At 40.5% G+C, this 16842-nt stretch overlaps 1 protein-coding gene across 11 annotated transcripts in view; it reads left to right on the plus strand.

The window, feature by feature from the left end:
• Positions 1 to 16842, plus strand: part of LOC311526214 (uncharacterized protein) — a 74546-nt gene that overhangs the window by 426 nt on the left and 57278 nt on the right. For all 11 annotated transcript variants that reach the window (XR_014712967.1, XM_084639018.1, XM_084639019.1 and 8 more), the window contains exons 2-3: positions 1076 to 1220; positions 9521 to 9658. Coding sequence is in view for 10 of the 11 variants with exons in the window: in XM_084639024.1 (XP_084495150.1) it covers positions 1076 to 1220; positions 9521 to 9658 (283 nt within the window). In the remaining variant the exon portion in view is untranslated. The remainder of the gene's footprint in view (positions 1 to 1075; positions 1221 to 9520; positions 9659 to 16842) is intronic.

Here is a 16842-nt window from a genome sequence, read left to right on the forward strand (position 1 = left end):
CCGCACCCCGGCCCCGCCATGGAAGCAGGGCTCCTGCTGGCGGCTGCCTGTAGCGCGCGCTGATGCTGTGGGAAGGGCGAAGGGGCCCCGTCGCTTCCAGGCTCCTCTCGGACCGACTGCAGGGGAGCTCGGACTCCCCGGAACATCGCCGCCGCGGGGAGCCCGGTCGCGGGGAGGGTTGTTTTTAACCGTCTTGGGCAGGCGGCTGGGATTTGTCTGGGGATTTGCACTGCGCCCATCGCCGTGCTGTCCAGGCACTAGCGCTTGTCATTTCAGGCAGTGGTTAAAGTAGCTTGACACAGGAGGGGAATCTCTCCCCATATTAGCCAAGGGCGCGCTGTGGGAGAGGAAAGTGAGTTGGGCTCCTTGCCACCCTTGAAAGCCGCTTAGAAACGGGGGAAGGTCTTATTCCCAGGTAAAGAGGGTAAGGTCATCCTCAAGCACAGGTGTTTGCACTGGTTCTAGCAATGGAGTTTCTGCCCGACACAGTGAATGGGTTAACACTCCCCTCACTAATAACAACCCCAATCCCTTGACCATTTTTTCTCTCCCTCCAATAAATATGATGTTAGATTCCCCTTGTCACCAGATGTTCATCCGGGCCCTGACTGACCTTGGGCCAGCCCCGATATCCATATGAGGATATGTCTGAGCCAGCCCCAGAAACTTGTAAACTCCACTGTTTTTGCAGTTGTTAGAATATTCTCAGTTCTCAACACTCCTACAGTGAAAAAAGGGATTTAGTGGGAGGGTTGATTTTTTTTTTTTAAGGTTTATTACAAACCAGTATCCCCATTCCATTCTTCAAAGGGGGCCTGTTACAGGAATTTTTCTATCTCTAGAAGAAATCTTTATTAAGGACTCCCTCCCTTACAGGTTTGTCCCTTAAATTAGCATCTATCAACTATAGCAGTCCCCCAAGAACAACCATTATTCACGGTTAAAGGTTTAAAACAAGTAGGATTTATTAAAAAGCACTCCGAGGTTTAACACCCAATAGGTGTTAAGCCTGGACCCAAAACCAGAACAACGTGGGTTACAAATAACACAAAGTGAAGTAATCTACTTTATTCAGTCTTGTGCAGGTCCTCAACGATGTCTGACTGGGACTGGACCACATGGAAACAGGAATACCCGACCAGGAGCCACAAATCAGGAACCAGGAACTTGGGAACCGCGGGACAGGAACAACGGAGCAGGAACAAAGGCTTCAGGAACAGGTCGGTGTCTTCTATCTTCTGTCTTCTCTGATGTTAGGTGGAACAGGCACAGTCTGCCACTAGGACAGGCAGCATGAAGCATACTGTGATGAGTCCTTATATAGTCTTTGGTTACTGGGCAGATTTTGCCACTGGGGTCAGGTGACCCTTGCCCGCCTTTTTGGGTTGCCGGGCAGATTCTAAACAGACTGCTAGGTTTTCCTGCCTTTTCCTTGTTGCTGTGCAGTTTCAGACATTAGGTGCTGTGGCTTACCCAATCAGGATAAGAAATGAGAGAGCGCCAAACAGAATAGAAAGGACAACAAGAAACCAAACAAAGATGGAGGGTAACAAAACAAAATGTCAGCTGCCCCGTAACAGTTCCCCTCCTTGATGGCCAAGTACAGTCTTCTACTTGCTTGTGCTATCACCAATGGTTACACTGTTGTTGTCCAGGACTCAAATTTTGGTCGTCCTATGTACAAAACTGTGTTCAAACAAAGCCAATCTGTAGTGGCATTTGACATCTGAAAAGAATGACTTTACAATACTTTACTTGAAATTAATTTGTAATTAATCCTTTTACATTGTTAACTTTTCTTTTTACCCAACATACTAAGAGTATCATACAGATAATGATCAGAATTTGAAGTATTAACACCACCAACACTGGGTGCAGCAAAACACTCCAAGCCTCACTATAGTAAGCAGACCCGTTAAACAGATTTTCCCACCAATGGCTAAATGCTGATTCCTTTGCTACTCATTTGAGAATCTTTTTGAGTTTTTGGGTAGAATGGTGCACTGTTATCGTTACTACTTTGCTTTCTTTTTCTAATTATTTTATATATTTCTTAAGGTCAGGATGATACATCATTTGCTTTAAGACAGAGCGTCCCTGATGTAGCCTCTGTCCCTCATGGCCTCTGAGATTTTTTGAAATGTTTTGGCATTTCGTCTTGTGGAACGTAGTTCTGATAGCACGGATTCCTCTCCCTATACAGCGATCAGATCCAGTACCTCCCGTTCGGTCCATGATGGAGCTCTTTTTCAATTCTGGGACTGCATGGTCACCTGTGCTGATGAGCTCACCTGGCCAAACAGGAAATGAGATTCAAAAGTTCCCGGGGCTTTTCCTGTACACCTGGCCAGTGCATCCGAGTTCAGAGTGCTGTCCAGAGCAGTCACAATGGTACACTGTGGGATAGCTCCCGAAGGCCAATACCTTCGAATTGCGTCCACACTAACCCTAATTCGAAATGGCAATGTCAATTTCAACGCTAATCTCGTTGGATAGGAGTACAGAAATCGGTTTTAAGAGCCATTTATGTCGAAAAAATGGCTTTGTTGTGTGGACAGGTGCAAGGTTAATTCGGATTTAACGCTGCTAAATCCGACAAACTTGTAGTGTAGACCAGACCTTTGTTTCAAAACTTATTTACAGTTCAATAGCTGACAAAACAATTTTCAGTGCAATTAGAATACATCAGGATAAAATTATGTTGACCAGTGGGAGTATACAAATTAACCCTAATGGAATCAATTAGGTATTGTAACCCCATTACAACATTGACATACAAAACTTCCTTTACCCATTGTGTTAGATTAGATCTCATGTATGAATATTTGGAGGACCCTGTTACTTTCATTACATCTGAACAACTAGTCAGGAAGTCATCACTAAAAAGCCATGCACATGTGACAAAGCTTTTGCTTTTGAGAGAGAGTTGCTCTTCCTCTGAATCATAAAATGTTATTTCCTGTGTATTACTGTTCACAGTTAAGGCGGTTATGGTCTTACCACTAACTTCTTCCTTCCAAACTATGTAACAGTCCTCCTCTTTTTCATTCACATAAATTATAATTGTTCCTTTTAATGAAGTGGGCAGGATAGTATCATACTTTGTTCAGCCCTATCCCACTCATAATTATAACTTTTGTTTACTTGACAATAAGTGTTCCCCATTTTTAATAGTCATTAAACTTGACACGTATATCAATGTACAAAAACAAATTATTGAAAACGTGGTGTGAAGGTTTTCCTGACGGAAAGAAAAGAAAAGAGAGAAAAGGATTTATTGACATCACTTAACAAATCCCTTCCAGTCCTTTAACTGTGATGAGTGAAACCATTTAAGGGTACCAAGTATCAGGGGGGTAGCTGTGTTAGTCTGGATCTGTAAAAGCGGCAAAGAGTCCTGTGGCACCTTATAGACTAACAGACATATTGGAGCATAAGCTTTCTTTTTCCCTTTTACCTCCACCTGGTAAACTGTTGGGCAAGCCTTGTTCACGGTCACTACTCGACCTAGACATTTGGGACTTAAGGCATGGTTCTTCTCTAAATAGAATCTATATAAAACCCTGTCACCTACATCCCATTCCTTAGGATTTAATATACTGCCCAATCTTTTGTCCATTTGCTTTATATTGCTTCTTAACCTAATAGCAACCTCCTTCTGAATGGTGCTAGTAGTGCTTAACAGCTTGCTCATAAACTGATTCATGAGAATACATAGTTGGTAGTCATCAAGCAGCATTTCACCTGGCCACCATTGCTCAGGTGTCCTCATTATTCTGGCATGTATTATTTCATGGGGGGTATACCTATGTGAAGCAATTGTAAATCTCATAGCCATAAGTATTATTGGGAGTTTTCTATCCCCAGTCCTTTCCTGACTCTGTCACTATTTTTCTCAAAGCAGTCTTTAAAGTCCAATTAGTATGTTCCACTAACCCAGAGCTTTGTGGGTGACCAGTAACATGGAATTTGTTTTTTTCCAAATGCTTAGAGCACATGCATTTCATTATGTCACCTACAAAATGAGGTCCTTGGTCTGAATCTATCGTGTCTGGTAAACCTAGCCATCATCCTGGCCACATTGTTTTGGGTCCGGTACGCCTCTATCCACTTAGAAAAGGAGTCTACCATGACCAGGCAATATTTATGCCAGATCCAGTTTGGGGCAGTGGACCTATGAAATCGATCTGTATCCTTGACTATGGGCCCATATGGCTGGTGTATAAGAGGACCTTTAATTATCTTTTTGTTTGGATTGTTTTCTGCACATGAAAGACAATTATATACATGCATTTCTATATCTTTAACGAGGCTACCATCAGACAGTTAAAATTCTGTTGACCTTTATCTCTATTCCAAAATGCCCTTAGTTATGTGCTAAAGTTATTAGCTCCTTTCTCAAAGAGGACAGAATTACAAGTACATGGATTTGCTTGTTTGTGTCTTTCTTATGAGCCATAACCAAGTTATTCTTGTCCTTGAATACTTTGTAGTTCTTGTATTCTCCTTTCTTTATTTTGAATCTGTAGAGATGTTAAATCTAATCAAGATGTTGGGTCACCTGGTTGCACTTTTCTGACAATATTGGTGGACATGGTCCACAGTTTTTCTGGACCCGGTAGACCTGCTTGTTTGGCTAGGGAATCCACCTCATTATTGAATTAAGATATTTCACCCTGGTTTTCCTGTGCACTTTCACTTTCAACATACAGATTTTTCCTTCTCAAGATTCGGCTATTTTCCAAGCATGGAGTAAGTACTGGGCATGAGCTATTACTTTCCCATCTGCGGACGTCATATTTCATTTGACTCATACTGACATCTGATTTCTCAGAACATGAGAATCAATCTGAATCTGAGCAGATTAATAAATCCATTTCTGGATTTGCTGCTTCGATGGTAGCTGCAATGGCCACAACGTCTGCCACCTGAGCCACATGTGGAATTACCATTCCATGAAGTATTTTGTTGGTACTTATTTGTAGGGAATCATATCCTGTACATGGTTTGCCTTGATGGTAATAGCATCTTCCATCCACAAACTATATGCCCATTCCCAACTGTTGTGCTTGTTTGAAAGAAATTCCTAGTTGAAAGGGGGATTCCAACTGCTTTGAGTCTTCATAGGGAATAGGGCATTTTTGGTCCTCTCCTTGTACCAGTAATGCATATGGTACTACTGACAAATTCTGTACTTTCTCCACTTCTGCATTTCAGTTGAGGAGGTGTAGGGTCCATCCAGCCAGACGTGAAACTCTGCCTTCATTAATCTTGCCCAATAGCAAATACTTAATTGGCGTATGCGTAGTTCTTAGTACGACTGGAGACATTCCTATGATATACTCCCAATGCTGGAGTGCCCAGGTCAATGTACGTACCTCTTTTTCACATGGTGAAAATCTTTTTTTCTATCTCACTCAGCACTTGAGATCCAAAAGCTACTGGCTTTGCTCCTACTCCCGCATCTTGCAATAACACTAAACTTTCTCAGTGGTAGCCAATTGTAAGTAGAAAGGTTGATTTGGCTGAGGATAGGCCAGAGCATGAGCTTTTACAAGAGCCTTTTACAAGTTATAATTGGCAAAATGCTGCTTCTTGTTCTCTGCCCCAGAGCCACTCTTGGATCTTTTTCAACAAGGTATAAAGAGGCTGGGCAACTTCTAAATAGTACTTGATGAAGTCTCTGGGAAAAACCTGATTGACCTAGGAAGGATCGCAGTGCTGATACATCTTGGGGAGCTGGTAGCTTACCAATCAGCTCTATTCTCTGGGCATTTGGTCTTCACCCAGATTTACCCAGTTCTATTCCAAGATATGTGACCTTCTGTTATAATATCTGTGCTTTTACCAGATTGATGATGAATCCAGTTTCTTGAATTCTACTTAATACAGAGTCCAAGATCTTAAGGTTTTCTTCTTTGGTTGTGGTTGTGATTAGCACATCATTTACATAATTGATCACATTACTCTTGCCATTTATTTCATCCCACATTCTAGTGACAAATTTACATTATGGCAGATTGATGAGGTGTTATGGTATCCCTGAAGGACTCTACTGAATGTCAACTGTCGATTATCAAAAGTGAGGGCAAATTTATACCAAGAGCTAGGTATAGGGGCGGTGTTGAAAAAAATGCATTTGATAGATCTAAAACAGTGAACCATTTAGCTCCTGCCGCAACAGCCGCCATCACTTCTTGAAACTTTGCCACCACCGGCATCATTCCGGGTGTTACTTTGTTTGAGTCTCCACGTCTTTTTATCTGCCTTTAGTACTGGCCAGATGGAAGAGTTACAAGTGCTTGAGGTTTCTACTAATACTTCTTGACCAATGAGGGCATTGATTGTCTCTCTGATCCCCTTTTCTACATCTCCTGAATACCTGTACTGTCATTGAGGTTTTGGAGCAGACCCGCCACTGTTACCTCAGCACTTATCTTCCCACACTGCAGCTTATATGTAGCAAAAGCATTAAGATATTTCATTGCTACTTCTGCAACTTCTTGTTCCCAGTTAGGAATCTTCAATTCCTCAGGAGCTTTCACAGCAGCTACTCTGTGGGATGCAGGCACAATGAATCCTCTCTATGCAATCTTGTCTTGAATTAAAATTCTGTTAGGCAAGTCTATAATAAGATTCAGTCCTTTTAAAATATCAACTCAAATTATCCCTTGTCCATCCAAAGACTGGATACCAAAGGTAGTTTTGGCAGTTAACCTTCCAGTGTTCTGTATTATGGGCTCTAAGAAATGCACAACACTTTCTTTCCCATTGTAGCCTTCTAAAATTTTTATTTCTTGCTTAGGAAACTTCTTTAATTCTGATGTTGTCTTTCTACAGATAAGAGATAGCGTGGCACCTATATCCACAAGAATTGTTTGTTTGAATTTACCAAACCCCCCTTAAATGGGGCATCTACTGCTGGTCTTCCCCATGAGTCGTCAATTGGTGCCATCACTGAGGAAGAAGGAAGAGTTTGGCCCTATATGTCTGTATGATTTTGCAGCTGCATTTGCTTGACTGATGTGGCTGTTGATGTTTCATCGGAAGACTTGCTAAGTATGAAGGTGAACAGTTCATCAGTGGGCAATCTATCTATTGGGTCCTTTGTTTCATATTTCAGTAGAGGTCTTGTTTGTCTTGATAATTTTTTGATTCTGTGTGATTTGAGGCACCCATCGTATCTGACTTTGGTACACAGTCCTTGCTTTTGGAACTTGGCTTCTTCCCTTTCTGTTCATGGGATTCAGTGTCTGCAAATTTCACTGCAGATATTTTCTTCTACTGCCAATGACTGGGAAAAGCTTCTTGCTGCAGTTCAAAGGCTTCTCTTAGCTTTTTTTCAATCTCCTTTAATGTCATTAGGACCCAAAGACCCAAGGTTAATCTTTAAAGTAGGAAGGAGCCCTTGAATGAACGCTTCCTTAAAGCGTGCAGTGTCTCAGGTAGTGTTCCATTCACTATTGGTGACAGTCCTGATAACCAATATAGAAGTTGTTTTCTACTCAGAAGCCTCTCAGGTCTTTCATCAGGTCTTTGCTTGTCTGAGTAATACTTCCCTATGAGATTTTCATGTGGAAAATAGAGTTGGTAGACTGCTTCAGAGACCTCTCTGATGTCTCTGGTGCTTGCAAGATGAACTTCTCCTGGCAAAGTGCTATACTCTTCACTACACATACACTCTCTCAATAAAGCTGTGGTGTCTTCCTTGCTGATGACTAGCATGCTGCTTAACATGCTTGGACAACCATACCAGTGCTCTTTCCTTGTTGAGTGGACCTAATGTCTTCCCAACAGCTCTTGCTTGATCAGGACCGTAAGGTTTTGTTTCGTATCTTGTCTCCACTGGTCTGTTAGGTCCATAATTAACCACAGTGGTGGTGACAGAAGCCATGGGGGGATATCTTTTCCCCTTCTTCATGTCCTTCAGGCTCTCTACTACTTCCAGTGCTTGAGGAGCAAAAGGACAGGAATCTATAGCCTTTGCCTCCCATTGACCCTGTACATAATCAATTTCTTCATCCTCTTCTAAATCTGAGTCCCCAGACCGATGGTTCTCTTAAAGGATCCCCATTTATTGCTGCAGTAGTGCCTTTTGCTTTTCTCAGCTCTTCCCTTAAGTTACAAATTTTCTTGTTACAGTGAGAAAGATTTCGGCTACCTTCCTGGTTTCTTTTAATATCTTTAATTCTTTAGTAGAAGCCTGAGATTCCTCTAATTTCTTAATTAACACAAGTTTTCTTACTCTTTTTATTAATCTCATAACTTAACTCTTGTATCTGCTGCTCCAGCTGATTAATTTGCATTGACTGACTCAATGCCTGAGCTGACAAGGCATTATTCTGAGCAGTCAGCTTCTCTTTTTCAGTTTTCTGATGCCTTACCTGCTCTTCTAACCTGACTGTGATTTTTTTCTTTTATGTGCCCATCTAGTTCTATTGACACCATCATCAAACCATAAATCAAAGCCCTTTTCTTTAGCTTGTTTGGGTCAGGCTTAGTGGTAACAAAACTTTCCTACCTCGGACAGAGTTTCTCATAAGCCTTAGTCCTCTTAAACACAGCCTATGCCCAAGGCTTTTTACATTTTCTGAAATAATTCACACAATACTCGAGAGAATTTTTATTTATCTCCTTGCTCCAGCCATCGGAGCCAAAGGTTCTGGTGCTCATCCTGCAAACCTTACTGTCTGATCCACACACAGACACAACCTCTGTGGCTGTGAGCAGTGCTCACCGGACTCTCTTTAGTCGGAGCCTGCCTTTCCCAGAGCTACCAAAGCTCAAGCAGTACCTACCAGCTAACCGTGCTGGCCTCTTCTTCTCCAGCAGCACTCACTGGACTTTTCCAAGTCCGAGCCTCTGCTTACCCAGAACTCACATGAGCTCAGCAGTGTCCAGCAATCTGTGCTGATGCCTGCTACACAGAGCTGATCAAAGCTCAAGCATCGCACACCCCAGTGTGCCTGCTGTACAGATCTTAGCAGCGCTCAACAGCAGTGTGATGCCTGCTGTATAAAATTACCAAAGGCTCAAGCAGCGCTCACTGGCCAGTGCTAGTGCCTGCTATTATGAAATTTTTGGATCCCACTAAGAAAGCAATCGACCAAACTGTCAGTGCTCCCACCCACAGAGTCTCTGGACCCTACTTAAACATTTCCTGAGTAGACTATAACAAACATAAAATAGGGAAGGAGGGAATAACAATTCACAGTTCTCTAAGGGACAGCCGTTAATGGTCCTGTTGTGGTCGCCAAATGTTACAGGAATTTTTCTAATTCTAGGAGAAATCTTTATTAAGGATCCCCTCCTTTACAGGTTAGTCCCTTAAATTAGCATGTATCAACTATGGCAGTCCCCCAAGGACAACCACTACTCACAGTTAAAGGTTTAAAACAAACAAGTCGGATTTATTAAAAAAGCATTCAGAGGTTTAACACCCAATTGGCCTTAAGCCTGGCCCCAAAACCAAAACAATGTGGGTTACAAATAACAAAGTAAAGTAATCTACTTTACTCAGTCTTGCTCAGGAACTCAACGATGTCAGACCGGGACCAGACCATACGGGAACAGGAACCCCCGATCAGGAGCCACAAATCAGGAACTTGGGAACCACGGGACAGGAACACCGGAGCAGGAACAGAGGTTTCAGGAACAGGTAGGTGTCTTCTATCTTCTGTCTTCTCTGGTGTTAGGTTGAGCAGGCACAGTCTGTCATTGGGATGGGTAACACGAAGCATACTCGGTTGAGTCCTTATATAGTCTTTAGTTACTGGGCAGATTTTGCCACTGGGGTCAGATGACCCTCTCCCACCTTTTTGGGTTGCTGGGTAGATTCTAAACAGACTGCTAGGTTTTCCTGCCTTTTCCTTATTGCTGTGCAGCGTTTCAGACATCAGGTGCTATGGATTACCCAATCAGGGATAAGAAACGAAAAAGAGCACCAAACAGAATAGAAAGGACAACAAGAAACCAACCAAACAAAAGAAAATGGTAACAGCCCTGTAACTTTATAAGGCCAGCTAGATCCATGTAGAAGAAGCAGTTTAAACTTATATTCAGGGTTGAGGGTGGGAACTCCAGTATATATAAGAAATACATTTGTGTGTATTTAAAAGGACATTTTTTAAAAAATTCAGTTTTGAGACCCAGAGCCTTTTTAATTAAAAATCTGTAAAACATTTTTTATAAGGGTCCTTCTGGTTCCCTTTTGATATTGGAGTCTTTCCAGCAAAAGCGAAACTGATTATACTGGGAAACATTGTGACATTGACTATACACAAGTGCTGTCAAATGCACAGAAACTTAAAGAATAAAAATATTTTTTGCTAGCATCTTTCAATTACTGGATTTTATTTTAGGATTTTATTACATTATTTTCAGACTAATATCATTTCCAAGTTGATAATGTCTGTTTCAGTCCCAATCCTGATAGAGTGCATGGATGGACTGTCTGCCCATGCATGATCAGCTGCAAGATCACGGCCATAAAGTCATTGGGCTTTCATTCTTAAATATCCCATAAACTAGCAACACTGGGCTAGTAAATATTTGAATGAGACCTCCAAGGAAAACCCAAGGTGCTGCAGGAGATGGTGTTTTTGACTGAGTAGGTGGCATTCTTCTCTGAGTTAGTATTGAACCACTGATGCTAGGAAGTACTGGTGCTGCTTTTCTTCTGAAACGTGAAACAAAGGCCCTGACCTTAGACATTAAAGATCCACATGATCTGTTTTTTATAAATAGTATGTATTGATAGGAATATATCTCATTTATTAGTCTGAATGGGAGATGATTTCTAAATTCTTGGCACATTGAAAGGAGTATAGTTTTTGATATTTTTAATATTCCTTGCATGGGTACACTGAAGCTCCTGGGAATATGTTCTGACTGATTTCTTTACTAGGCAATGTACAGACTAATCATTTATAAAGCATGTGTGACTGATGAATGTACGCAACTCCCATTTTTGCCAGCAGTAATTATAGAAACAAAACATAAGATACAACTTACACTTGGGTCTGCTCTATTTTAGCGATCATCATTCTGCTTTAAAACAGCTGCATCTTTGTCCTCAAAGAAGTATAACTAATGAAAAAATATTTAGTGTCTGTATAAGTAACAATTTTTTCTTTAAATTATTTTCATATGGTGGAGCATATTGAAAAATAGTCTAGATGTATGAGAACAGTATTTAAAAAGGGAACCACGCAGGGTGGATTTGATTTAAATTATGATTTAAATAATGATTTACGCACTAGTCAAGACGGCTCAATTTAGTCATTGATTTCTACATAAAAGTGCATTCTTGTTGGTTGTTATAACTTTAATACATATTCTTTACAACTCAGAGATAGATGTAGGTTTCATTTTTAGAAGGTACACACTATACATTTTTAAAATGATTTATTTTGAAAATTTTTCAGATTAGTTTTACAGCTATATCAGAAAATGAATGATTGGTTATTTCATTTACCAAAGGTAAATGAAGCAGATATTTATGAAGTCACTGGGAGGTGAACTATCTCCAATTCAACAGGTTAATCATTAATATTAGGAGTATTTTCTTGCCATGCTGTATTAGGAGGAGAACATCACCAGACAGACATTTAAATTGTTTTATTTAACTAAAATATTCTTTCTACACCGGCAGAAGACACTACTGCTGTTAAAAGTGAGATCATCACTTCAACAGTCTCTAAATCCAAGTACTTAAGTGACTTCCACCAGTTCACTGGTGTGACTTTCTTTAAAACATCGTCAGCTAACATACATTTCTTGAATGGTTCTTATTCCCAAACTGGGTCTCTTTTACGGCCTGCTGCTATTACAGGTTTTCCCTTCTAGTGAGAGAACGGTATGGTAGATCTCAAGTCAATGAAGGCTACACTCAGAAAGACCTCAAGACTTCTGGAATATGCTGCTCAAACAGTTTCACTTTTGTTTCTACTGCCTGTCCCTCTCTTCTCACATTTATCTCCGGACTTCTCCTTCTTGTCCAGATCTATTCTGCCCCCAACAATCTTCTATTCGTTGAACTTTTTGAAACTTTGCACTTTTAGAGAGAGGTAAGGGATTGACTCTGTGTACACAAATTTGCAGAAGGACAATAGGGTTGAGGTCTGTTATTTCTCACCTCTATATATTATTTATTTATTTTAAAACATTTTTGCTGTTAACAAGCATGTTATCTCTGGAGACACAAATCCACAGTTTGAGAACTGCAAAACTGCTCAAGATGAGCAGTCCAAATTTATTAATTGGTTCACCATTTCATCAATGGAAAGTGGATATACACCAGCCTTTGCAAACCTGATCAGTTTTGCCACATACTTCATACAAACTCACTGGTAAAGATAAACAGTTAATCAAATTTATTGACTACAAAAATAGATTTTAAGTGATATTAAGTGATAGGCAAAAAGTCAGAGTTATATTTTATTTTATTTTGGAAACTAAGCATGCAGTCTAAACTCTCAACCCTATTAGACTGTGCAACATCTAGATTAAGCAGTTTTTCTCACCCCACTGGACATTGCAGTTCATAGTACCCAGATTTCACTCTTGAAAGCTGAGCCAGTCCCCTCAGCTGGAGTCTTTAGAGTGTCCTTGTTGCTTGCAGCGTAGGTGGGTGAAGGAGAAAGGCTCAGCATGGGCCCCCTGTGTTCGGTTTTATATCTTCAGTCCATGTGCTTGGAAAACACAAGTCCACGCATGTCTGGGTGCATTGCTGAGTCTCCAGGCAAGGTTGAGCAATTCCCCTGGTGTGGCCTCATGCAGGTGAGTCATTGCATTGTAGCTCCCTTACTGGACAATGGTTGTTGATGGGTTGATTGACACCCCACCCTGGTGTTGGCTACTTTCCTTGCTGTTGCCTCTGGGGAGCTAATATCTGGCTGATTCCCTAACTTTAATGCAAGTTTTAGTGACCATCATACAACACAATTCTCATAACTTCATATGCATTAATGATATACATATATGGATAGAGAAATTACTTTCAGCAGATCATAACCTTTCCCCCGATACCTTACAAGGCATGCTTTATACGTAAAATCATGGGATTATATAAAAATGAGGAATATGGAGGTTCCAGGATGCCCCCCCAAGGTATAGGGTGTTACAATCTTACTCTAAATGAATACATTATTGGTGTATCTGAAATAAGTTATACTGAGGTCTCAATCTTGAAAATGGTTTTGCATACGCACACAAGTAGTAGCACACAAGTAGTCTTGTTGACTTCAGTGGCACTACTTATGTGCCTGAAGTGTTTGAAGTAGGCACTAAAAATGTTAATGAGAAATAGACAACAGTTAGTTTCTGTATTTTTATTTTCAAAGTCTGATGTCTTTTTTCCTCATATTGTTTTAAAACAAACTTTAATAAGACACTGTCCGGTTCAAAATGATTTTTTAAAAATTAAGTTTCTTTAATAGCACTTTAAATTATTAAATTTAAAATAATTTTAAAAGTCAGTTTTACTTGCTACCATTTAGACACTGGTCTTGCATTTTGATCCATGTGAACAAATTCCTGAGTCATGAAGATCTCCATTGATTTCAGTGGGTCCCTGCATCGGTGGAATGCAGGACCAGGGCCAAGAGCTTTTCAAGAATTGGAAATGTACTGGAACAGCTATCCCAGAATAATTAAATTATTCTAAACCAAACTATTTCTAGAGTTAAATTAGAAAAAGGCATTCTTATTCTGGAATAAGAGTGTCCACCTGGGCCATTATATTGAAATAATTATTCTTGAAGAATTATTCAGGATAGCTGTTTCAGAAAATGTCCAAGTGTAGAAAAGCCCTCATACAGTTGATTATTTGACTTTCACTCTGCTTAAACAGTGCAAATAAAAATTATCTAGGGTCTTTTTGGTTCTCATGCACTGGCACAGTGGTGCAGTATTTGGATTAGAAACAGTGGATTATATTTAAATCCCAACAAAAATTGATTTTATTTAAAAAAATAACCATTTCTATTACTGTTACGATATGTGAAATTTTATTAAAAATAAAATCTGAATTTAGAGCATGACAAGTCTTTGTAATCTGGGCATTACATTTTGGCTTTACATTTTTCATGTCAGAAACAGAACTGGTACAACTATATAGCTGAGTGGATTTACTCCTCTGTTCTTCCAGCATTGCTCCTTTTCCATAGTGCTCCCACTATGTAGTCCAGTTTCTCAAGGCAAGTACCATTACAAAGAGGAATTCAAACAAGAGAACAGCATACCAAGCGTCTTCTAGGTGATTTGAAGGCAGCTGGACTACCGTAACATTTTCCCTCTCAGTTTAGGGCTGAATATCTAGCCCACAATTTACACAGCTCTCTGGGTCAATTAAGACTCAGGATAGGAAGATTTGTGCAGTGCATGTGGTGGTGGGTAGGAGGGAACCATCTCCACTGGGTGGGAGGGAACAGCAGACAGGCATTCCGACAAAGGATTACTTACTAACAATACTCCAACTGTGCCTGCACAGTGCCCCTGTAGGAGTCCTGTTGCTAGGCAAACAACTATTACAATGGGATTCTGAGACAAAATCATGAAGGAGAGCAATTGCTCTGAGGATGTGAACTGCACTTGTTTCTGAATGAGGTGTTGATTCTGAATCCTAATAATAACAATTTAAATATCAGCACCTAATTATTTCTCTGCTGATCATTTTAGCAGAAACATCCAGATCTTGCAGAATTGTGAATAGAACATGGGGCTGTGGGCAGAAGTTAGGGCTTTTCTTCACTTAAAAGGATGCAACGGCTCAACTGTACTGATACAGCTGCACCACTGTAGCGCTTCAGTGAAGATGCTACCCACGCTGACAGGAGGCCACTGCAGCCTTTTAAGTGTAGACAAGCCTTAAGTGAAGTAAAACCTCCAGATCAGAATCTATTTATGTGATTTTTTTTTTCATTAAGAACAAGAATCATGGTGAAGCTTTTCTGTTAATGTAAAGGCTGGAAAAGCAGCAAGTACATACCTTTTTCATTCTCTTTTTAGTTGATTTAAGCTTCTTGCTGTTCTTGAAAATTGACTTGAAAGTATTTGAGGAAATCTGTGGTGTAACCTTAATATTTAAGCCTGGCATCTTGTCTGTTGAGACAATGAAGAATATAGTTTCCTATTTTCGACTATCAAAAACTAAATATCCTTTTTTTCAACCCTCTCTAATTCACAGAAATATTCACTGATGTAATAATGAAGTGTTCCCCACAATCAAATTCCACTGTGATTTCTATTTTTCTTCACTGTTTTCTATTGATCTGCCAAGAGAACAGCATTTCTCCCTCCAGATATTTTCCTCTCACACAGAACATCACATCTGTCGGATTTAAAAAGGTCTTGAAGTTTGCAGTTCTCTTCTGATTGACAAATGACTGCCACACAGCAGTAATTCTTAAGAGCAAAAATATTTGAACTATAGACAGAATAGCATTTTTTTTTTTTTTTTTTTTACTTTGCCAAATACTAAATCACAGTTCCATGGGATGTGGGAGAACCAGCAAATGGGAAGGAGCAGATGGGGTAAACAGCCACCAGGGTTGGGGGGAGAGCTGGAATGTGTGTGAAAGTTCACGATTGGTTAAAGAATGACTGCTGGCATTTCTATAAAAGATAAGTAATACATCAGTACATATGATATGGTTATTACAGGATTACTAAAGTCTAAAGTCATATATATGACTTTATTTCAGAGTAACAGCCGTGTTAGTCTGTATTCGCAAAAAGAAAAGGAGTACTTGTGGCACCTTAGAGACTAACCAATTTATTGAGCATGAGCTTTCGTGAGCTACAGCTCACTTCATCAGATGCATGCCGTGGAAACTGCAGCAGACTTTATATATACACAGAGAATATGAAAAAATACCTCCTCCCACCCCATTGTCCAGCTGGTAATAGCTTATCTAAAGTGATCATCAGGTGGGCCATTTCCAGCACAAATCCAGGTTTTCTCACCCTCCACCCCCCGACACAAATTCACTCTCCTGCTGGTGATAGCCCATCCAAAGTGACAACTCTTTACACAATGTGCATGATAATAAAGTTGGGCCATTTCCTGCACAAATCCAGGTTCTCTCACCCCCTCACCCCCCTCCCAAAAACCACACACACAAACTCACTATCCTGCTGGTAATAGCTCATCCAAAGTGACCATTCTCCCTACAATGTGCATAATTAAGGTGGGCCATTTCCAGCACAAATCCAGGTTTTCTCACATCCCCCCCACCCCCATACACACACAAACTCACTCTCCTGCTGGTAATAGCTCATCCAAACTGACCACTCTCCAAGTTTAAATCCAAGTTAAACCAGAACATCTGGGGGAGGGGGGGGTAGGAAAAAACAAGAGGAAATAGGCTACCTTGCATAATGACTTAGCCACTCCCAGTCTCTATTTAAGCCTAAATTAATAGTATCCAATTTGCAAATGAATTCCAATTCAGCAGTTTCTCGCTGGAGTCTGGATTTGAAGTTTTTTTGTTTTAAGATAGCGACCTTCATGTCTGTGATTGCGTGACCAGAGAGATTGAAGTGTTCTCCGACTGGTTTATGAATGTTATAATTCTTGACATCTGATTTGTGTCCATTTATTCTTTTACGTAGAGACTGTCCAGTTTGACCAATGTACATGGCAGAGGGGCATTGCTGGCACATGATGGCATATATCACATTGGTGGATGTGCAGGTATACGAGCCTCTGATAGTGTGGCTGATGTTATTAGGCCCTGTGATGGTGTCCCCGAAATAGATATGTGGGCACAATTGGCAACGGGCTTTGTTGCAAGGATAAGTTCCTGGGTTAGTGGTTCTGTTGTGTGGTATGTGGTTGTT

Source organism: Lepidochelys olivacea, assembly GCF_965140295.1.
Source record: "Lepidochelys olivacea isolate rLepOli2 genome assembly, chromosome: 9".
In the NCBI taxonomy this organism is placed as follows: Eukaryota; Metazoa; Chordata; order Testudines; family Cheloniidae; genus Lepidochelys; species Lepidochelys olivacea.